The 20,505-nt window shown below is 52.2% G+C and overlaps 1 protein-coding gene across 5 annotated transcripts in view; it reads left to right on the forward strand.

Annotated features, from left to right (window-relative positions):
- BAG6 (BAG cochaperone 6) overlaps positions 1-20,505 on the forward strand; it is a 28,692-nt gene that overhangs the window by 7,839 nt on the left and 348 nt on the right. Inside the window, exons 3-25 of one of the 5 annotated variants that reach the window (XM_072989032.2) lie at positions 335-452; positions 1,376-1,599; positions 3,475-3,528; positions 6,572-6,646; positions 6,802-6,980; positions 7,687-7,816; positions 8,715-8,912; positions 9,209-9,503; positions 10,400-10,486; positions 11,067-11,174; positions 11,294-11,406; positions 11,553-11,637; positions 12,695-13,041; positions 13,899-14,247; positions 15,583-15,752; positions 15,857-15,910; positions 16,547-16,649; positions 16,872-16,996; positions 17,929-18,075; positions 18,667-18,726; positions 19,002-19,142; positions 19,264-19,371; positions 20,269-20,415. In XM_072989032.2, coding sequence (XP_072845133.2) covers positions 335-452; positions 1,376-1,599; positions 3,475-3,528; positions 6,572-6,646; positions 6,802-6,980; positions 7,687-7,816; positions 8,715-8,912; positions 9,209-9,503; positions 10,400-10,486; positions 11,067-11,174; positions 11,294-11,406; positions 11,553-11,637; positions 12,695-13,041; positions 13,899-14,247; positions 15,583-15,752; positions 15,857-15,910; positions 16,547-16,649; positions 16,872-16,996; positions 17,929-18,075; positions 18,667-18,726; positions 19,002-19,142; positions 19,264-19,371; positions 20,269-20,415 — 3,417 coding nt within the window. The remainder of the gene's footprint in view (positions 1-334; positions 453-1,375; positions 1,600-3,474; positions 3,529-6,571; positions 6,647-6,801; positions 6,981-7,686; positions 7,817-8,714; positions 8,913-9,208; positions 9,504-10,399; positions 10,487-11,066; positions 11,175-11,293; positions 11,407-11,552; positions 11,638-12,694; positions 13,042-13,898; positions 14,248-15,582; positions 15,753-15,856; positions 15,911-16,546; positions 16,650-16,871; positions 16,997-17,928; positions 18,076-18,666; positions 18,727-19,001; positions 19,143-19,263; positions 19,372-20,268; positions 20,416-20,505) is intronic. The other 4 variants (XM_072989034.2, XM_072989036.2, XM_072989037.2 and 1 more) reach the window with 4 other exon arrangements.

Raw genomic sequence — 20,505 nt, forward strand, 5'->3', positions numbered from 1 at the left:
AAGAATGGATAGGTTTGTTCTCCTTGCAGTCCAGGGGACTCTCAAGAGCCTCCTCCAGCACCACAATTCAAAGGCATCAATTCTTCGGCGGTCAGCTTTCTTTATGGTCCAGCTCTCACTTCCATACATCACTACAGGAAAAACCATAGCTTTGACTATTTGGGCTTTTGTTGGCAAGGTGATGTCTCTGCTTTTTAAGATTCTGTCACGGTTTGAAGGTGTGGTTTCTGCTATTGGAAGCAGTAGTGCTTATTGGTTTTGTGGTGCAGGGAAGCCCCGGGGTTTCCTGCTGGACCTTTTCAGTTTTCCTCCTCTTCCTCCTCCTCCTCTGCAGATTACAGTGAAAGAATTCAAGGAACACATTGCGGGTTCCGTCAGCATCCCCTCTGAGAAGCAGCGCCTCATTTATCAAGGGAGAGTCCTGCAAGATGACAAGAAGCTGAAAGAATACAGTGAGTGGGGAGCCAAGAAGAGAGGGCCAAGGGTCATATTTAATGCTGGAGTCATAGTGAGGGGTTGTTGTTGTGGAATATGGGTGGGTGGGTGTTTCCTAGAATTGGGAGAGAGATACATAAATTTAAAGTACAACAACTGTGTAAAATTCTAGTGGCCTGTTCTCTCCCGGATTCTCAAAGCTATCTAAATTAAAAACAAAATGCAGAGCTTGGGGGGGGGGGGAAATGATGGACCTATGCTCCTCTGTCCCAGCCCCTCCCACAGGGGCTGGGACAGAGGAGTTCTGCAACCCACATAATTTCTAAGTCTTTTGGAGAGTTCGGAACTGCTAAAAAAAGGTCTGGTGAGATGACAGCACTGTATAATGTTCACATTCTTGAATTGCTTGGGCACCTACTAAGAACTGCTGCTAGCTGAGGCGAATGCCTTTCTTTGCCAGTGTTTGTCAGCGGTGCCTCTCCCTTGGCTCCATCCTTTTGACGAGCAAGGTTCCACATCAACACATTTACCTTTGGAAGTGTTTATCTGAAACCCAGTTATGAGGAGACTTTGGGAGCGGTTGATTCTGTGCATGAAAATAGCTGGTAGAGATTGAGTTTAATCATCTACTCCAGTGGTCCCCAACCTTTTCTGAACCGGGGACCAGTTGGTGTATGTGTGTGTCCGTGCATGGGGGCGGGGGGTGCTCCCGGATGGGCGGGGGCAAACTCGTGTGCGTGTGTGGGCTAGCCGTGTATGCGGGTGGGGGGCGTGGGGAGTGTGAGGGGCATGGGAGATCTGTCTCTGTGACCTGGTCATGCCATGGCCATGGACGGCTACCTAGACTGAGGTGCTTTAATGTGTTGTGGTGGTGGTGGTGAAACAAAGGCACAGCATTGTTTTTTTAAAACATTCACACACAACTCCCTCTTTGTGGCAGATGTTGGAGGCAAAGTCATTCACTTGGTGGAACGCGCCCCTCCCCAGACTCAGTCTCCTTCTTCAGGGGGTCCGTCCGGAGCTGGTTCCTCCTCCATCCCTCACAACGGCGCTGGCCCCCGCGGGACTGGTCCCACGGTGCATGACCGCAACGCCAACAGCTATGTCATGGTGGGAACCTTCAACTTACCAGTAAGCATTATGGACCAACAGCCAGCCACACAAGTGAGTTTTAGACAGAAGGGCGCCACCCTGCCGGGGAGTGGGGAGCTGTGGGTCTCCCTTCCCAAGAAATGCTCTTAAGGCCCCCCCCAAAAAAAAGAAAAAGGGAAGGAAGTTGCTGGTGATGTGGATTGGAAGGGCATACAACTTTGGTGCTATGATGGCTGGGGGATTGTGGGATTTGTCATTAAAAAAGAGAGGAACATTGCCAAGTGTGAGGGTAGTGAGGGGCAGCTGAGGGTTCTACAACCTGTTGAATCATAAGGTGTACTTAATTTTTCACACATGGCCTCTCCATTTTGGCTTTACTTTTGTAAACTAAGTCATGACCCAGTGCAATAGGTCATGTGTTGCTGTTCATCTGAGGTTGTATTTGCCTAATTTTCAAACCTGCTAAAGACCTGGTTATTATTATGTCCTATACATAAAACCATAGAATAAAAAGAGGGTGTGCTTCTTTTTTCACACGGCTGTATATCTCTGCAGGCTTGGGATCTTGTGCCACAATGGGGCTCTCCCATGGTATGCCCAGGCATACACCTGAAATGCATGCAGGCATGCATGCACCCCCACCTTTTCATCTTGGCCATAGAAAAGGTGCCCTCCTCCTTGATTCTGTTGCCTGGCCCCTTTCTCTCTTGCCAGCTGGGATGAGCCGTTCTCCAGCGGCGGCATGGAAAAGGGGGGGGGGTCAGAAGCAGAGAGGCAGGCAGGCTTGCCAGTGGTGTGGGAGCTCCGTTGGCCTTCTGTCTTGTTGCTTGGGAGACCTCAAGGTCACTGTCCCTTATTCAGAGGAGAGAGTGGCAGTCTCAGCTGGGCATCTGCCAGCCACCAGCACGGGCGGGAATGTCTCTCTTTGAGATGGATTGGATCCCACCTGTAGCCTGCATGATCTTAAGCCGGGGTCTTGGAGTTGGAGGGAGATGGTGGCAGCGCCGGGGTGGGAATCGGTGAGTTAAAATAAGGGCTGCTTCTGAAAATATGCTGGCTTTTTCATGCGCTTTGAATGACAAGGTGGATCAGTTTTCCCAAGCTGCGTCTTTCTGTATTCCAAAAAGCAGCCCAGCCCTCCATGGCTTAGAAAGAAACGTCACGGATTTGAGCTGTGCCTGTTTCCACATACATGCCTACTGTGTTAACAACCTCGGTTGGTCCACTTGCTTTTTTTTTTTTTAAATTTTTGCCATGAAAAAGTCAAAACCAGCCAAGCTTTGGTGTCTTTCCAAAATATAGCTAAGTGGGATCCAGTTGATCTGTGATTCCATGCTTGTGGTTATATTAACAGCGCTTATATGTTTCCATAGGAGTGTAGGTAAATGCAGTCTAGCTTCTGTTTTATTATTTATTTACAGCTATGACATGATGGTTAAAAATGTCTGCACGTTTTTTTGCTAAAATTTTAGAAGTCCAAGGGTAAGCGGAGGTGGTTGGTGCTCGCACATGTGTCAGGTTTGAGCTCATCACCTGTTCAGTGACTAACAAAATGTAGCAGTTACTTAGGGTTTCAGTGTTTCTGCACACTCCCATTTCTTCTTTCCCAGCATAGAATGTGGATGGCCAGGGTGTACACAGCATTGCAGGGTGGGAATACAAGCTGGGAGAATACAACTCTTATAAAAAGAGGAGTAAACGCCAATATATGTCTTTGGTGTTTATTTCTCCTAGCATTGGAAAGAGAGTTTGAAAGGTTTGAAGAAATTTGGACAATACAGTCTTTGGATCTGTTAGGTTTCCTTGCCTTTCTTTTTTGCTCCATTTTGTTTTTTCTCTTCTCTGTCTACTTCTCCCCTTCTGTTTCTTTTTTTTTCTTTTTCTTTTTTTGGTATTTTTAATTCCGCCTCCCCCATTCTTCCTTTTCTCACCCCCTGCTTTCCAAAGAGCGATGGATCGTCTGTGGACGTTCATATAAATATGGACCAGGCTCCCATACAGGTACAAGTGGAGTGGGAAGGCTGGAATGGACTGGGCTAAGACTTGAGGGATCACGTGTGATATGCCTTTGTGTGTGTGTGTGTGTGTGTGTGTTTGGATGTGGGCTTACAAATGGGTCCTATTTGAGTTTGGAAAAGAAACCTTTTTGGGGACCACCACAACTCCCAGCTGTCCTAGTCCTTCGCCATTCTGGCCAGGGTGTCTGGGGTGGGGTGGGGGTGATTGTTAGCTCCAAAATTGGCTTTTCACAGACAAGCATAAACTCCACATGTCACTGCTTGCTGTCGTTGGGGGAGATTCGTGTCCTCCAAAGGGACTGCTGGTGATTGCACGTGGCAATTTTTGAGATAGAGGCTCTCCAGAATTTCTGGGCCTTTTAGAATCATTGTTCTTCATTGAAAGGCTGAACCTTCAGGTGGGGCTTGGTGGCCAGGGGGCCGAGGCCAATGGACAGGTGGGGCGATGTCGTTCTTTGGCGCTAGTCATGAATTCTGCGGCACTGAGGTGTGTGAAATGAGGGCTTGTTGCTTCCCCATCCCTGCATATATGTTTGTGTGTGTGTGTGTGTGTGTGTTTGCCTTGCCTGCGTCCACATGCAATATCTATGCCTCATTCAGGAGCAGACCACCTCACCTCCCTTTGTCCAGAGCGCTTTTTTCAGCCCTCCCCTCCCCTATGAATAAGAGCTGCTGGATAGCTCAGTGATTTAGGTCTCTGGCTGTGGAGCCAGAGGTTGGGAATTCGATTCCCCACTGGGCCTCCTTAAGAGGGGCTAGACTCGGTGAGCCACAGGTTCTCCCTTCCAGCTTTACAATTTTAAGGTTACTATTCTTAGTATTCTTAATATGATGAATTAGTGCTGCCTCGGTTTTGCCTTCCAGTGTTGTGAAATGGGAGAAAAGCCCACAGCAAACAGACCCGCATGACCTTGCCATGGCCTAGGTTGATGCTGGCCACTCAGCCTCAGTTTGACATGGGCTGGCAGAGCTTGGGAAAGTGACATCCATGAAAAACGATTCTCCGACACACACACACACACACACACACCCCGACCGGCATGGCTTGTAGTCCTGCTGGCAAGCGAGCTTTTACCTGAGCTGTGTCGGGAGACGTGTGGTGGCCGCACCACAAGTGCTCCTGTGCTTGGAGGTCCTGCATGTACGTTCCTTTTGCTCCACTCGCTACTACTGCCCCTTTGCCGGGATGCCCACAGAGAAGACTCATGGGGAGCATAAGGGGTAAAACGGCATGCCTCTGTGTTTGTTTGCCACACACACTGCTGGGAAGGGTGCCAACCCGCTGATCAAAGCATGCTTCTCTCCCCACATCAGAGCCTTCCTTCCCACATTTCCTTTTTCCAGGACTGCTGTGTTAAGTAACTCATTTTACCTTCCCTTGAAAACACACACACACACAGAAATACACACACATCCTTGTTTTCTTCCTTGGAAAAGAATCAGGGTCTGCAGACCACTCTCCCTTACGTGGCAATATTTTGGGAAGCAGAAGGCAGGTCTAGGAAACTGCGGTGCCACAGAGTCAGTGACATTTCTGGAGAGAGCAGTGTGTGAGCAAAGTGCTATGCAAGACTTCTAGGAGCGGCCAGATCTTTCTAGAAGGTCATCGGCCTTTGTACTGAGTTTTGATTTAGTTCCAGTCATTCCTTGTTGGAAACCCATGATTCTTGTTACACAACATTTGACAGACGGAGACGAGTTCTAGCGAGCCTCCCCAAGGCTGCTTTGGCCAGGAATGTCCCCAGTTTGAGGTCCCCAGTTTGAGAAATACCAGTGACGCTAAATGGCTCACTGTTGTATTTCAGCGGAATTTGACCTGGCCGTAGCTCGAAAGGATGGCATCCCAAGTATTCTTGGGCTTACTTCCACCTCCTTTGCTCACTCTCAGCCGTTCTCAGGAAGGTCGCAGAAGACGTTTTGAGAGGGTTTAAGAGTTTTTGAGAGAAACAATCAGTCGTGGTTTTGTGGAATGAAAACACGGCGGAAGGCAATGTGCATTAAAATCCGTTAAGTGTACCTCTAAAACAAATGCTTCCCCCCCCCGAAGGAAATGTTTTCGGTTGTTTTCAGCCACACCTCAGGATAGTGGGGGCTGTGTCACTCGGGGGGAAAAAGCCCTTGAACGACATGGTGCAGAAAAGCCTCCCCCCTTTTTTTTGTCTCATTAACAGTATTCCTTGTCCCCCAAATTCAGCTTTTAGAAAAGTAGTGATTTTTGCACCACAGCTCCCAGAATGTCCCAGTCAGCCCCACGGAATTCTGGGAGCTGTGGCAACTTTTCTTAGCTTTGTGCAAATTAAAAATGTAGAGGCGCAGACTGGGAGAGGAACTGCAGTTATGATGATGGGAACAGATGATAGAGTGAATGTTTTGCATGTGCGCAGAAGGCCCTGGGTTCAGTCCCCAGCATCTCTGTTTCTTTTTTTTTAAAAGACCAAAATCTAGGATTTGTTGGTCAAGCCGTTATCCATGGGCTTAGAGGGTCAAATTGTGTGATGTGGGGCCGGAGGAGAGCTTGGGAGGTTAATGGCCGCACTCAGAATTCTCCCACCGGAACGGTCCTGCTGGGTGTGGGCTTCTGAGAGGCATACTCCAAAATAGCCAGCGTTCTCCTCCTCTGTTTGGAAACTCTTCCTCCTATGACAGAGTCTAGGGCAGTGGTTCCCAGCCTTGGGTCTCCAGTTGTTCTTGGAGTAAAACTCCGAGAAGCCTAAACCACTACCTATTGCTGGCTAGAATTTCTGGAAGTCGTGGTCGAAGAACATCTAGGGACCCAAAGTTGAGAATCACAGTTTTAGGGGTGAATTGGAAAACTTCAGGGGGTTAAATGGATTCAGCTTCAATTTCTGGAGGAAAGAGACAAGACACCCTGAGCCCAGCCAGTCAGTAGAAAAGAGAAGGTCTGTCTGGGTGTGGTTGTGATTCTAAACGAGCCCCTGTTATAGTTGTTGGTGGTGGGGAGAGTGTGATTCTGGCACGATGGGCCTGTGATTTTATCTGGGCCATTTCCTCTCCTGTTTTTGCAGAGTGAGCCCCGCGTCAGGCTTGTGATGGCCCAGCATATGTTACGGGACATTCAGGGCATCCTGAACCGGCTAGAGGTGAGCAGGACTCTGACCTTGTGGGGTTGGAGGGGGGGTGCAACTTAAGAGTGTGGGAAAAGAGTGCAACTCCCGGAGTTCCCCACTGGCCGTGCCGCTTGGATGGTCACTGGCCAAAAAAAAAGAGAGAACCTTTCCAACCTCTTGTCTTTCAGGGCCATACGAACGGCCAAGCCCCGTTGGCACCAGATGGTGAGACACCGTCAGCAAGCCCTACAGAACGGACACCAATGGAGGGAGTGGAATCTGAGCCCCCGAGTGAGCCCACAGTGGCGGAGGAGACGCCTCCATCTGAGACTGAGCCACCCCCTGCAGCTGAGGCTGCTGCCCCCAAGTAAGGAGCAGGCACCCCTTCAACAGTGGCGAAAAGCTGAGACTCACACAGAGGCCAATTCCCTTGGTGTTTGCAGCACCTCTGTTCCTGCTGGCCCCTGGAATGGCAGAGGGAGCTTTAATAGGTGCTTGGTGCAGGACAAAGTTGGGGAAAAAAAGTTTTGAAACATGAATGGGTGAAACATGCACAGTTGGGGAAGAAATATTCACAAATATGTGAACTGAGGCACCCATTAGGAAAAATTCCTGCATTTTTCCACGCCAAAAACAACATGAAGGTTGAAATCCTGGTGCTTAGTTACACCTGCAGAAGGCAGTGTGGCATTCAGCCACTTCTAGCTGGCAATTAATGTGTCGCTGCTGAGATTCCTGGGAGATGTGCCTCCCCCTGCTGACTTGGTGTGTTCTTGAGCATCCCAGCAGGGACTTGTTAATTGCCAGCTACAAGTAGCTGAATATTAGGCAGTTTAGGCATAATTAAGCAACAAAATTTCAGCAGCTGTCTCACAGTCTAGTAGAAGGCAAAGACGGGGATCAGGTGGGATTTGGCGTCAGATGGAGGCCTTTTCACATCCCTTGGAGGAAGGCAGTGTAGTGATTGTGGAGGGGCAAAGTGTAAGGAGAATGGGGAGGGGTCGAGTCTGGCTGCAGGGGGCAGGCGTGGAGCCAGAGCGGAAGCTGAGCGACTTCCTCTCTTTCCCTGGTAGCCACCCTTCCCCAGGCGAGTATGTGGAGGTGCTGGGTGAGCTTCGGGGAGTGGAGAGCAGGCTGCAGCCGTTCCTGCAGAGATACGAAGAGATCCTGGGCACCGCGGGCTCCGCTGACTACAACAATAACGTAAGTGGCGGCACATTGTTTTCTGCGTCAGCGAAAGCACGCATCACCGTCCTTGCTCCGTGCTCTGTTGGAAACATCTCTCCCCCCCCCTCCCGCTTCTGAATGCACCCAGTCCCGTCTGTTCTCAGAAGTTAAGCCTCGTCAGGCCGTTCTGATGAGAGCCGCGTGGTTCCAGCTTCCAGTCCCTGCATCCTGTCCTAGGGCAGAATGGAGCGTGAGTCCCCGGAGAGCGGATGCCCGTCAGCGTTGGCCCCTAGCCGGGGGGATCCCTGGCTTGAGTCATTGGGCGAAAACCCTGTTGCCATTATTCTGCCGATGGGAATTGGATCGGAGTGGTGGAAATATTTAAACTATCTTATCCTTTTCAAGTTCCGAGGCTCCCTTTTTTTGCCTTTGGGAACCTCAGGATGGTGGAGAAGCCTTTTTAATAGTAAAAAAAAAAAGTACTGCTGGTGAAAACAATACTTTGAACAACTGACCGGGCATTGCGTATTACGTTTTTTTAAACAGTTCTAACTGGTTATTTTAATACTTAAATCTAATTATTTTTTAATGTAATTGTTTATTGTGTTTTCAAGTAGTTTGGTCTTTTAATTAATTTGTGAGTTTGCCGTGGGTCCCCTAATTCAAAGAAGTATGGTGTAGAAGTAAAATAACAATAAAAAGAACATTCTTATATGGAATTTCTAATGATGTCCCAATCAGGATCTAGGCAGCTACTAATAAAATGAAGTAACATAGGATAAGTAGCCTTGCGGGTGTGGGATTGACTCTGACTCTGGTTTGGTGGCTGGGTTTTTGACACATTGGAAAGAGCCTTTTCCCTGCTGGAGGAGATCCTGGTGGAATCTGGAATCTGTGGCTGCTCTTCTTACCATCCTTGCTTCCTTCTTGCCAGACCGAAGGCCGTGAGGAAGACCAGCGGATTATCAACCTGGTGGGGGAGTCTCTGCGCCTCCTGGGTAACACCTTTGTGGCCCTCTCGGACCTGCGCTGCAACCTCTCCTGCAGCGCTCCCCGCCACCTCCACGTGGTGCGGCCCATGTCCCACTACACGGCCCCCATGGTCCTTCAGCAGGCGGCCATCCCCATCCAGGTGAGCGACCATCGTCACAAGATACCGACTGGGGCTTTTCCCTTTCTCGGAGCTGGAAACTGGTTCTGGCCATGGCTGGAGGTCTCTAAGTTGGGGCCTTCCAGCAAACCAAGAGAGAAATGGAGCTTGGAAAAGCTCATTTTCTTGGATGACGACTTCCATCGTCCCTTAGCTGGCATGGCTGCCGGATTGTAGGGAGTTTTCACCCCTTCCCTCCAAAGAGAAATTTCCCAAGTTCTTGGGTGAATCCGGAGCTGTGCTGTGTCTCACCGTTCTGTGGCTTGCTCTTGTCTCAGATTAACGTCGGAACCACCGTCACCATGACGGGCAACGGGACACGGTCTGCCCAGGCCAGCTCAGAAGCCTCCCCGGCAGCTTCCCAGGCACCTCCTCCTCCTCCTCCTCCTCCTGCCCCACCTGGCACTTCCAGCCCTGCAGAAACGGGACGGCCATCGGAAGGGACGCCCCCCGCCTCTTCCCCAGGGGCCACCCCTACTCAGACCCAGGCCTCGCAGACGGGCCACCCCCGGGTGATCCGCATCTCCCATCAGACGGTGGAACCTGTAGTCATGATGCACATGAACATCCAGGGTGAGGGTTTCTCCCGTCGGGGCCCCTCGTTTGTAGGACCCTCGGAAAGGCCAGGGGGCAAAGGGGGGCCTGTTTGTCCTTTTGGTTTGTGGGGCGGTTTGGAGAAAGGGGTAGCAGGGTTTGGGGGTGGTGGTGGTGGTGGAAGGGGCCAGATCAAATGTACCTTGTAGATGGGCCACGCATCTTCCTAGGCTCTTCTCAGAGGTCACTGGCCCTCCCTCTCGGGTTGCCCCATGTAAGCGTGGGCATTGTTCACCTACTCTGGGCTCTCATTTCGGCTCATAAGCTCGCTGCCCGTCCCCTTCAGCAAAGCTGCGCTGAACCTCTTGCAGTCGATAGGGAATACGGCGCCGGCGCGGCCACTGACCTATCTTGCAAGGTTGGTGTAAAAGTTGAGATAACATCAGGTCAGGGGCTGCGTAAGTGCTTTTGGTCTATGGAGTAGGATCATTAATTGGGGGGCAAGAGCGCAAGCACAGTCCTGCTTGAACTGGGTAAAGCTTGCCTCGGCCCACCTTTCTGTTGCCCCGATGGCTCCTAAGGTGATTTTTCTAGACCCTGAAGTCAGTGATGCTCCCTTGTTCTTGGCTCTCCAGCCACGGCGTCTGGTCTTGGAGAACCATTTATATTTTCCATTTTCATTATATTGTGGTTTTAGGGGTGCCTGAAGCTCCCTGAGAACCAAATGGAGACCCTTGGTCCCTATTGCTTGGTGTCCTCCAGCCTCTTCTAAGTGACAGCAGCTCCTTAGGATCGTAGGCTGGAGTCTTTTCCAGCCTTGCCTGGACGCAGCCAGGATAACACCCCACGTGGTCTGCGTGCAAAGCTGTTTTTCTGCTGCCTGGGCTCCAGCCTTTCTTCTTCATCAGCTGTTTTCTTGCTTTCTCTCTCTTTAGATTCTGCCTCCCAGATGGGCGGGAGCGGCTCTGGCGGAGCGCCCTCGACGGGAGCAGGTGGACAAGCTCCCCACGCCCCAGGAATGGGTAAGGGGGAAAGGGAGAGGGACCCCCCCCCCGCGGTTGGGGGAGTCTGGGCAGAGAAAGAGTGTTTGTGTGTCTTAGCCTCGGCACCGTCTCTCTGTTTGGGCCACCGGTCAGCGTGAGGAAATGGGCAAATCTCATTTCAGCCCAGATTCTCATTATTATTATTTTTTTACCAAGGTCTTTCTGTCCAACTTTTCTGCCTTGGTTGGTGAATTCGTGGATACCTTTGTGTGCCTTTTTCAAATTATGTGCACATTTTAAACTTTCCGGATAGGGAACCCATACATTGGGACACCTTCTTTTCCAAACCTTCGTCTTTGTGTTTCTATGATTTTGGAAGTGTGCCTTGTTTTGCGGGCCATTTTTCTGCCCACCCTGCACCCCCCAATATTTGCATTTTTCTCTATGCGTGGTTTGAAACACATGCGTTTCCCCCGACCGAGCGGATCCAAAAGTTTGAGAAAGTCCAGTTTTGGACACCTCTCTCTGTGTACTGATTTTGGAAGTGCGAATTGAAATATGGATGGAACGCGTTTCTTTGTCTTTAACCCTTTCTGGGTATACGTCGTTTCCTCTCTAGGCGGAGCTGCCCATATGCCGCTTCCCAGCCTTCCGCCAGAGTTCATGCAGGCGGTGGCCCACCAGATAACCCAGCAGGCCATGGCCGCTGCTGCCTCCGCGGCTTCAGGTATGGGCAGGGCTGATGGGTCTCGGGAGGTGACCCTGGATTCCCTTCCCCATTGGGGTGCCTCTTCTGAAGAGGACAGACCTTCAGCCTCCTCCCCCCCCTTTTCCCCCGTGTTTTAGGCCAGCAAGGCCCCGGCTTCCAGTCCCCGCCGACCCGCGTTGTGATTGCCAGACCTTCTGCTCCTTCTGCCCGGCCCACGCATCCGGGGTCGCCCCAGGCCCCGGGACAAGGGGTGAGGGCTTGAGAGGGGTTTGCCAGTTGGGGGCGGGGGGGGGTTGGCAGGGAAGGCTCTTTCTTTCTTTTTTTTGGGGGGGTGAGGGGTTGTGGTGGCAGCAGTGCAGAGCAAAACTTTTAAAAATTAGCCATCTCCTCTTGCAGGGTCCCAGCCTTGGTGGGAATGCTTCTCTGGCCCAGATGATCAGTGGGTTGGTGGGTCAACTCCTTATGCAGCCAGTCATAGTAGGTAAGTGGCGAAACCGGAAGGGCAGTGTTGCCGAGTGTTGGGCAGGGCTTCCCCAAGGTGTGCTTTGGATCTCCCTCTCACTCACACTACAGGGACCTGGTGGCGCTGCGGGCTAAACCGCAGAGCCTCTGTGTGCTGCAGGGTCAGAAGACCAGCAGTCGTAAGATCAAATCCACGCAACGGAGTGAGCTCCCGTCGTTTTGTCCCAGCTCCTCGCCAACCTAGCAGTTCAAAAGCATGTAAATGCGAGTAGATAAATAGATACCATCTCGGTGGGAAGGTAAAATGGTGACAACGGAAACTGTCTTCGGACAAACACTGGCTCTACGACTTGAAAAATGGGATGAGCACCGCCCCCTAGAGTGGAACACGAATGATTAAAATGTCAAGGGGAACCTTTACCTTATCACTCACTCACCCACTCACCCACTCAGGGAAACACTTGGGTCACCACCTGAAGGCCAGATTCTCAAGGCTTGAAAAAAGCGACCTTTTGGAGCTTGGTCTTCGGGAATCCCCAGCCTCTTCTGACCCCCCCCCAGGGGCACGCTGGCTCTGGATTCTGAAGACCGCTTCCCCCAACCTTCCTATATTGACTGAGGATGATGGGGATTGTGGTTCAGTCCCTTTGGAGCAAGCAGAGTCACAGCGGGCCGCGTTAGATCCGGAAAAGGCTTCAGAAACACTCTTAATGAGTTTGGGTCTCCTGGAGTTAAAGCACTGAGATGGATAAAAAAAACACAAGAGATTGGGGCGCTGCTTGCTGATAGTGGAAAATATCTTGATCGGGCCAGTGGAGAAAAGGGTTTGGAAATGCAAGCTGGGGTGGGGTGGGGTGGGGTGGGGGTCGTTCTGAAAATTTAGCCAACTCCGGATGTGACTACTTGTAGAGGATTATTGGGAAGGGATGGTTCTGCAGCCAGGGATTTTGCTGGAGAAGAAAGGGAGTCGTCCCGCCCATCGTGCCCTGAATATGTCTTGGACCTCTGATAGAACAGGAGCAGCTTCGTTTTCCCCTTCCTCTCCCTCGCAACGGCCTCTGTGTTCCTTTCCCCAGCTCAGGGCAGCGGGACCTCTTCGTCCGCCACCTCTTCCGTCAGCACCCAGGCCACCTTCAGCTCCAGCAGTTCGGCCTCTCCTCCCACAGCCTCGGCCAGCGCCGGCACGACCAACACCGCCACCACCGCCGCCGGGGGCAGCTCAGCGGGCGCCCCCGGAGGGCCCATCCCTTCCGGCCAGCCTCCCACAGCCACCGCGGAGCTCCAGTTCTCCCAGTTGCTGGGGAATATTTTCGGAGCGGCCGGCTCCGGTGTGGCCGGAGTGGCCGGGGTGGGCTCCCCCACCATCACTGTGGCTATGCCAGGCGTCCCGGCTTTACTGCAAGGTGTGACCGAGTTCCTTCAGGTGAGCATCCTTCCTGAGCATTTCTCGGGCACAGGGCTGCCAGGCTGGGGGTGGGGGAATCGATGCGATGGCCGTGATAATTCCTCTCTGCTGGTGCATTTGTACTTTCCAAAGACAGGAAACCTGGATTGGGGGGGGGGCTGTGGGGCATCCCAGAATGTCTGAAAATCTATCCCCCCCATTTTTTAAACCATATTTTGTTCTCAATAATGTATAACCTTGCCTGAAGAGAAAGGTCTCTGCCTTGTGGGGAGCAGGACACCAGCGGGAGAGGTGACCCAGCCTCTCCTTAGAAGGGCATTTCAGAGTCTTGGCACTGCCACCCAAAATGCAGTGTCATTATTAACAGGGCCTGTGCAGATGGTGGAGTGGAAAGATGGGCCTCCCCTAATGAATTTAGAACTTTGGGAAGACACCTTTCAGTCCATTAAACTCTTGAAAGCAGCATTTCTGCTAGGCTGTGCTGGCGCACAGGAGCACGCTGCTCTAATGGGTGTGGACAGCCGAGCGAGTGTATCTGCCCATTTGCTTCCGTTTGTGGCTGGAACTTTGCGCGGAGCTCTGGAGAATTAGAGGGAACGTGGCTTGAAAGTTAGTTAAATCCCTGAGGAGGGACAGAATCTGTTTTCAGATCATCCCAGAGTGCAGGACATGTAATAATGGGCTCAAGCTACAGGAAGCCAGAATTAGGCTGACTATCAGGGAAAAAAATCTTCTTAACTGTTAGAGCAGTACAACAATGGAACCAATTAACTCGGAAAGTGGTGAGCTCTCCTGACAGTGGAGGCATTCAAGAGAAAACCGGACACTCTTTTCTCAGATCTGCCCTAACCTCCCCTCTCCCTTTCTCTCCTCAGGCAACCCAGATGGGCGCTGCTTCCCCACCTCCTCCTGAACAAGCTCCCCCACCTCCACCCCAGCCCACAGCCTCTCCACCCCCGCCTCCCCCGCCTTCAGCTCCCCAGAGTGGGCCCGACGCTCCGACGGGGGGTGGAGGAGGAGGCGGCGGAGGGGGAGGCCTGCGCAGCGGTGCTTCGGCAGATGCCTTGCCTCCAGAGTTTTTTACCAGCGTGGTCCAGGGCGTCTTATCCTCCATGATGGGCTCCCTAAGCGCCCAGCAGGGCAGCACAGAGAGCATCGCCGACTTCATCCAGCGCCTGAGCGGCACCAGCAACATCTTTGAACCAGGCACCGAAGGCGCGCTTGGTAAGGGCTAAGGGCCTTGCTTGGGTGGATGGATGGGTCACGATCTGCCTGGTACATGGGTCCTGAATTCAGGGGGGCGGGGTTGTGGGGGATTTTACAGTGATGCCTCGCAAGATGAAAATAATTCATTCTGCGAGTTGTTTCGTATTGCGAAAATTTTGTCTTGCGAAGCATGGTTTACCATAGGAATGCATTGAAATTTTATTTTAAAAATATTCAAAAAAAATTGTCTTGCGAAGCACAGCCATAGAAAAATTCATCTTGCGAGTCGCCAAAAAAATTGCGAAACGCTTTCGTCTTGTGAGTTTTTTGTTGCGCGAGGCATTCGTCTTGCGAGGCATCACTGTATTTTCTTGATTGTAGTCCATTTCAGCCAAGACTGTTTTTTTTTCTTGGCGTTAGAGATAAGGAATTAGTCAGTAAGGCTGTCCTGGACTGCTCTGGCAGGCCTGGGTGTCAGGTTTCATCTCCCAGCATCTACTGTGGGTTGTTCTTGGCCTCACAATTAAAAGTGTGTGTGTCTTGCTAGCCTTTCCAGAAACGTGCCCCTTGTCTATCTTAGTGACATGGCCTGGCAGTGCATCCAGTGATCACCTCCTGGTTTGACCTGTTTCGCTGCTCTTCCTCCCGGGGGGGGGGAGCCTCATGCAGAGGAATGGCGGCTCCTTCTCCTCCCTTTGCTTTGGCCTTTCTGTGGCCTTGTGTCCCTGAGCTTGTGGTGGTGCCTATGGCGTGGTCCCTCCTGGGTCTTCCAGAGGACCAGAGTGGAGAGTTCTGTCTGTTGACAAGACTTGTAGGCCACCTTGGAGAGGCAGGAGGTCAGGCACTGTGGACCTTCAGGACTATCATACTTCACTGCTGACTAGGGCTGATGGGAGTGGTAGGTCAGACCTATCCAGAGGGGCACAGGTCTCCCCTTTCTGCCCTAGAGAAAATTCTCCCAAGGTGAGGTGCTGGTAGAGCCCAAGAGAAACAGACGGGAAAACAGCAGGAATACGACAGTATGAGAATGAGTGGTCCATGCCTTTCTTCAGCGCAAGGGCACGGCTAGATAGCTCGGTGGTTCAGGTCTCTGGTTGCAGAGACAGAGGTTGGGGGTTTGGTTCTCCCCCTGTGCCTCCTTGACGGGGGCTGGGCCTGATGATCCAAGGGGTCCCTTCCAGCTGAGTAGTTCTAATAAGGGGAAATCTAGGGACCCCCCACAGGCAGGGACCTTTTTTTTAAGAGCTTGCCGGAAAGGCCTCTCGGGTGGCTTGTGGGTAGCCTTGGTAGCTCTAGGGCTTGGGTAGGCCTTCGTTGTTATGTCTGTTGCCCTTGGCTGTGGTTCCTTTCCAGGCTTCTTTGGGGATCTGCTCTCTCTCATCTGCCAGAACTTTTCCATGGTGGACATGGTGATGCTGCTGCACGGGCAGTTCCAACCCCTGCAGCGGATCCAGCCCCAGCTGAGCCGGTTCTTCCGGGAAGAGTACCTGCACGGCCAGGAGCCCACCGAACGGAACGTCCGGGTGAGAGGACTGTGCCCCCCACTCTGCCCCTCGTGGGTCCGCCTCGCCTCCACTGTGCCTCCAGTTGCTAATGGCCGCCTCTCTTTCTCTTCTGGCTCTTCCAGATGGCCACGTATAGTTTGATTAACGGCTTGGAGGAGTACATCCGCGAGAGTTTTGTAAGTTTCATACTCCACCCTGCAGATACAGTAGGACCATGGTATCTGCAGTATCATTATCCATTGTTTCACTTATTCACGGTCTGAAAATATTAAATGAAAAAAAAAACCCCAACAACCCTAGAAATATATATTTGCATGATATACTGTAGTTACCGGAACTGGTCACTGGAGGGAATCAGAGGCTATGTCATATGTAGGGTTCATTATTATCTGTGATTTTTGGCATCCATGGGGGGGGTAACATGCTCCTAAGAACTGGAAATCTTTCTGGGCCACTTCTTCTTACCTCACGCTCTATTTTACACCTAGTGCTGCATTTTTTGTACTGAGCATTGTGTTCCTGAGGGGCTGGGCTATATCTTGTTCTCCTTAATGCCCGCCAAACATTTAATGGCTGAAAACTGTCTTCTATGGAACTCACTCCCATTTAGAAAAGTGTTGTGCTCAATTTGATGTCTAAACCTTAAAAAGCAAGTTGTTTCTAAATATCCATCCATGTATATCATTGGGATCGGTCACCCCACTTTCCCATGAAGCTGAATTCTACACGTCCCCCCCCCCCGGGGGCTGTTTTCCACTGAGATTCTTTCGTGTCAGTTTCTGCCCCGCTGATTTTTCCCCCCCTTCCCACAGGCATCCGTCCGAGTTCAGGAGGGAGTTGACATCACCCGCACCAACCTGGAGTTCCTGCAAGAACAGTTCAACCGCATAGCCACACACATCTTGCACTGCACTGGTGAGGAGAGGAGAGGACAGACTTAAGGGCAAAGCTGGGGAGGGGAGGGGAGGGGTGGAGTTCTTTTTCCTAGCTTACTTTTCCCAGAATTCCCCAGCAGGCATGACAGCTGGGAGATCGTGGGAGGAGTCAATCAACCCCCCCCTCCAACATTTCCACATTCTGATTGGTGGACTTTCCCTCTCCAGCGCCTGACAGATGCCTTTTTTCTTTTCCTTCCAGATAACACGTTTGGGTATCGGCTGCTGGAACTGTGCAACCAGGGCCTTTTTGAGTGCTTGGCTTTGAACCTCTACTGCCTGCGAGGGGAGCAGGGAGCTCTGACCGCTGTCATCAATGACCGCATTGTGAGTTGTTCTCGCCTGGACTTCCAGCGGCTTCCTTCAGTTCAGGAGAGCTGGCTGTTGCGGAGGCAAAGATCTCCCAGGCTGGGTGGAGGGAGGGAGGGGGGAAGAGTTCCTGAGGGCAGCATCCGAAGGGTGGGCAAGACCCCACACCCAGAAGGTTTCAGTCCGAGGCCCTCTCTGCCAGTGACCGAGTCTTAGAAAAGGCGTTTCAACTGTTGTCAGAAGAAACAGGCAGAAGTGCTGAACAGAAGAGTTGCAGGAAAGGGGGGTGGAAATGATCAAGCCCCAGGGCCTGAAGTTTACCAACCCTGTGCTGGAGCCAGTTCGAAAAACTGCAGGGAGACAGTCCTTGTGGCCTTGGGTAGCGCCCCAAATTTTAATCGGAGAGAGAGAGAGAGAGAGAGAGAGAGTCAGCTATTTTGCTCGTGTCTTCTCCACAAGTTACCTAGGGTAGATTTGCAGAGAGCAGAGGACGGCAATTCTCCCATTTTTCCTTTATGTCCCCTTTTACAATTGCCCTTGTTTGAATCCAGCACATCCTCCTTTCTGTGAGAATTCATTTCGTTACCCATATGGTGGAAGTTGTGAAAGGCACTAAAACAGCCTCAGCGAAATGAACAGGCCACGTGGAGGAATGCATCTAAGCTGCTCCACGGCTTTCTCGAGCTGTTCCCTGGTCTGAGAACTAGCAGTTTGTTTCTGTTAATCCCGGAGTGTGAGCTTTCATTTGGTGGGTCAATTTGAACATTCTTTTAAGTTGTCCCAATGGAATGGTGACCCCAGAGGGCGTGTGGGGGGGATTGCAAGGGCAGTAGAAGAGAAAGTTGCTAATGGGGGAGCAGCCGGTTCAATTTCTCCTATCATGGCCTTGATGGCTTCTCCCCGCCCAGCCACACACCTTTCTCCTCCTTTCTTGGCCCGTTGGGCCTCAGAGGCGGATGTCTGCCGACATGAACCCGTCCTTGGTGAGCTGGCTCACCACCATGATGAGCATGCGCTTGCAAGTCATCCTGGAGCACATGCCGGTCACGGAGGAACAGATCCTGCAGTACGTCCGCCGCGTGGGTGATCCCCCCCAGGTAAGGACTGCGGGACCCAACAGTGGATGCTGAGGCTTGGGATGAAAGAGCGGGAAGTGCCAGAGGCCGGTTGATTTCCACAGGGTACAGATAGTTAATTTGCACAGAGTACGAATTCCGTGCCCTGACAGATTCTGCTGCTCAGCAAGGGGCAGGTGGGGGTGGGGGGGGGTGAGGACTCAGGGGGAAGCCTTGTGCCTGTTGTCCTGCTTCAGTGCCTTTGGGAGTTTGAATCCCCTAGAACAGAACCGGTGCCACTGGGATGGTTGCTTGGGCGCAATCCACAGAGAGGACATCGCTGGAAGGCGGTACGGAGCTGGTTAGCTCTTCAGAGGCGACGTGAAATGTTTTTGCTGTGCACAAAATGTGGTCCTGGCTGCCAGCTCCGGTGGAGGAAGCACTTGGTTGTCAGGGTTGGCGCAGAGGAGGTGGGTGGGATTGCAGCTTCTAGCCAGCATGGGAGGAGGTTTTCTCAAGCAACGGGAGGAGGTTTTCTCAAGCAACGGGAGGAGGTTTTCTCAAGCAAGGGGAGGAGGGTTCCCTGGGATTTGACACACCCTCTGCTTCCCTTGTCTCCCCCCCCCTTCCCAGCCTGCTTCTGAAGAGTCTATGGAGTTCCAGGCTGCGGAGCAGGCCTTGGAGACCCTGCAGGTATGGAGTGGGGTGAGGCCTCTGGCACGAGAGCAGCCTCTGTGTGAGGTGGGAAAGCGATGGGAGGGTGGTGGGACCTTGGGTAGCTGTGCCAGCCATCCTCCCATGCCAGTGTTGGCTTCTGAGCATTTCAAAGGACTTGGCTTGCCTTTTTGATAGAGGATTCCTCTAAGGTATATGAGTCGTGGTGTCTTCCCCCCCCCCCCTTTGAGATGGAAGGAGGGCTGGCCTTGTGCCTGTGTGTTCACCTCCACTCTGTTCCCTCCCTCTTGCAGCGAGACAGCACAGCCTCTCCTGCCCCGGCCACCACGGCAGAAGAAGCCATGCCCCAACCACGGGGGGAGCCGGAGCACGAGGAGCCAGGAGAGCCGCCCGCTCCCCCCGACACAGAGCCTTGGGCTGCTGCTGTGCCCCCTGTGAGTTCCCTGGGGCAGAAGCGGGTCTGGAGCAGGAAGGAGACCACGGCTGGGAGGGAGGGCTCTGATCTTGCTGACGGGGCCCTGAATCTCTCTGCTCTTCCCCCTTTCCCTGCTGAAGGAGTGGGTGCCCATCATTCGGGAGGACATCCAGAGCCAGCGTAAGCTCAAGCAACAACCCCCCCTCAGTGATGCCTACCTGAGTGGCATGCCCGCCAAGCGGCGCAAGGTGAGAGAGAGGCAGAGAAGCTGTCCCGTTTTCTTCACTGCATTAATTTTGTGTAGAATATCATCATTGGAGGCCTCTTTCCAGACAGCTGAACTTTAAAAACACTGCTTTTATTCATTTTCTGGTCATCTCCTCTTTCTTTCCTTTCCTTTCCTTTTCTTTTTTTTCCGTTTGCCTTTTTCGAGGCTTCTAGCTCCTGAGACTTCCTCTTTTCTCCTCCCCACTGCTGTGGGCAGCCTTCCTCCCTGGGAAGTCTTCCTCCGGAATGGGAGCAGATCAGAACTGAAGCCCAGCCCACCCCAAAGTGGACAGGGTGTAGGAGTTTGCTGTTGTGTTTGAAGAAGGCAGCGGGTGCTTCCTGATTTCAGCAGCCAGATTTTTCTTCCTCCCTTGTCTCCCCCATTTCCTGTCTCGGGAGCACCAGGACCTGGTTTTCCTGTGGAAAGGGAAGCAACGGGGGCCACCAGGAAACACTAAATCTCCCATTTTTGAGTAGATGAAATGAATAAAAAGCCAAAGGGCTAGACGCCCCTTTGAAGAACCCAGTATTGGTCAACAACGGAAGTGCTTTTTAATCAGGATGCTGCAACCTGGTTGCACAGTAGAGAATCCACTGACTAGGTCTTGGTTGATTCGGCCTCTAGCCTGTACAAATTAAGTTTGCTTCTGGGAGAGAGGGCAAGTTGGACTCTGAACCATCGGGCTTGCCGAAGGTGGGAGAGCCATTTGGGGGCAGGACAGGCCCACTGCTGGAGAAGCCAGTGCACGCACCCTCTTGGGATGGATGGGACCCTTGTTTTTCCTCCTTCAAGGAGGCAACCCCCAGCTGCCCCCCAACTCCCAGGGGCATTTGACAGATGGCAAATCCCAAGGTCTGTCTCTTCCTTTGCTTTGGAGACCATGCAGGGTGATGGGCCACAGCTGCTTCTGTCAGAGGCCGTCAACAAAGCTGCCAAAGTAGCCGGGGTAAAACCTCTGACCAGCACCGAGAGCCTGAACAGAGATTTGGCTGAACCGGCACTGCAGGAAGGCTACCGGCAACAGGTGAGGATGGCCACCCCGACTAAACAGATGCTTCGTTCTGATGTCTGTTTAAGTGCAGACGCTCGAGTCCCTCGTTATCGCTTTCTCTCT

Source organism: Pogona vitticeps, chromosome 2, assembly GCF_051106095.1.
Source record: "Pogona vitticeps strain Pit_001003342236 chromosome 2, PviZW2.1, whole genome shotgun sequence".
In the NCBI taxonomy this organism is placed as follows: Eukaryota; Metazoa; Chordata; class Lepidosauria; order Squamata; family Agamidae; genus Pogona; species Pogona vitticeps.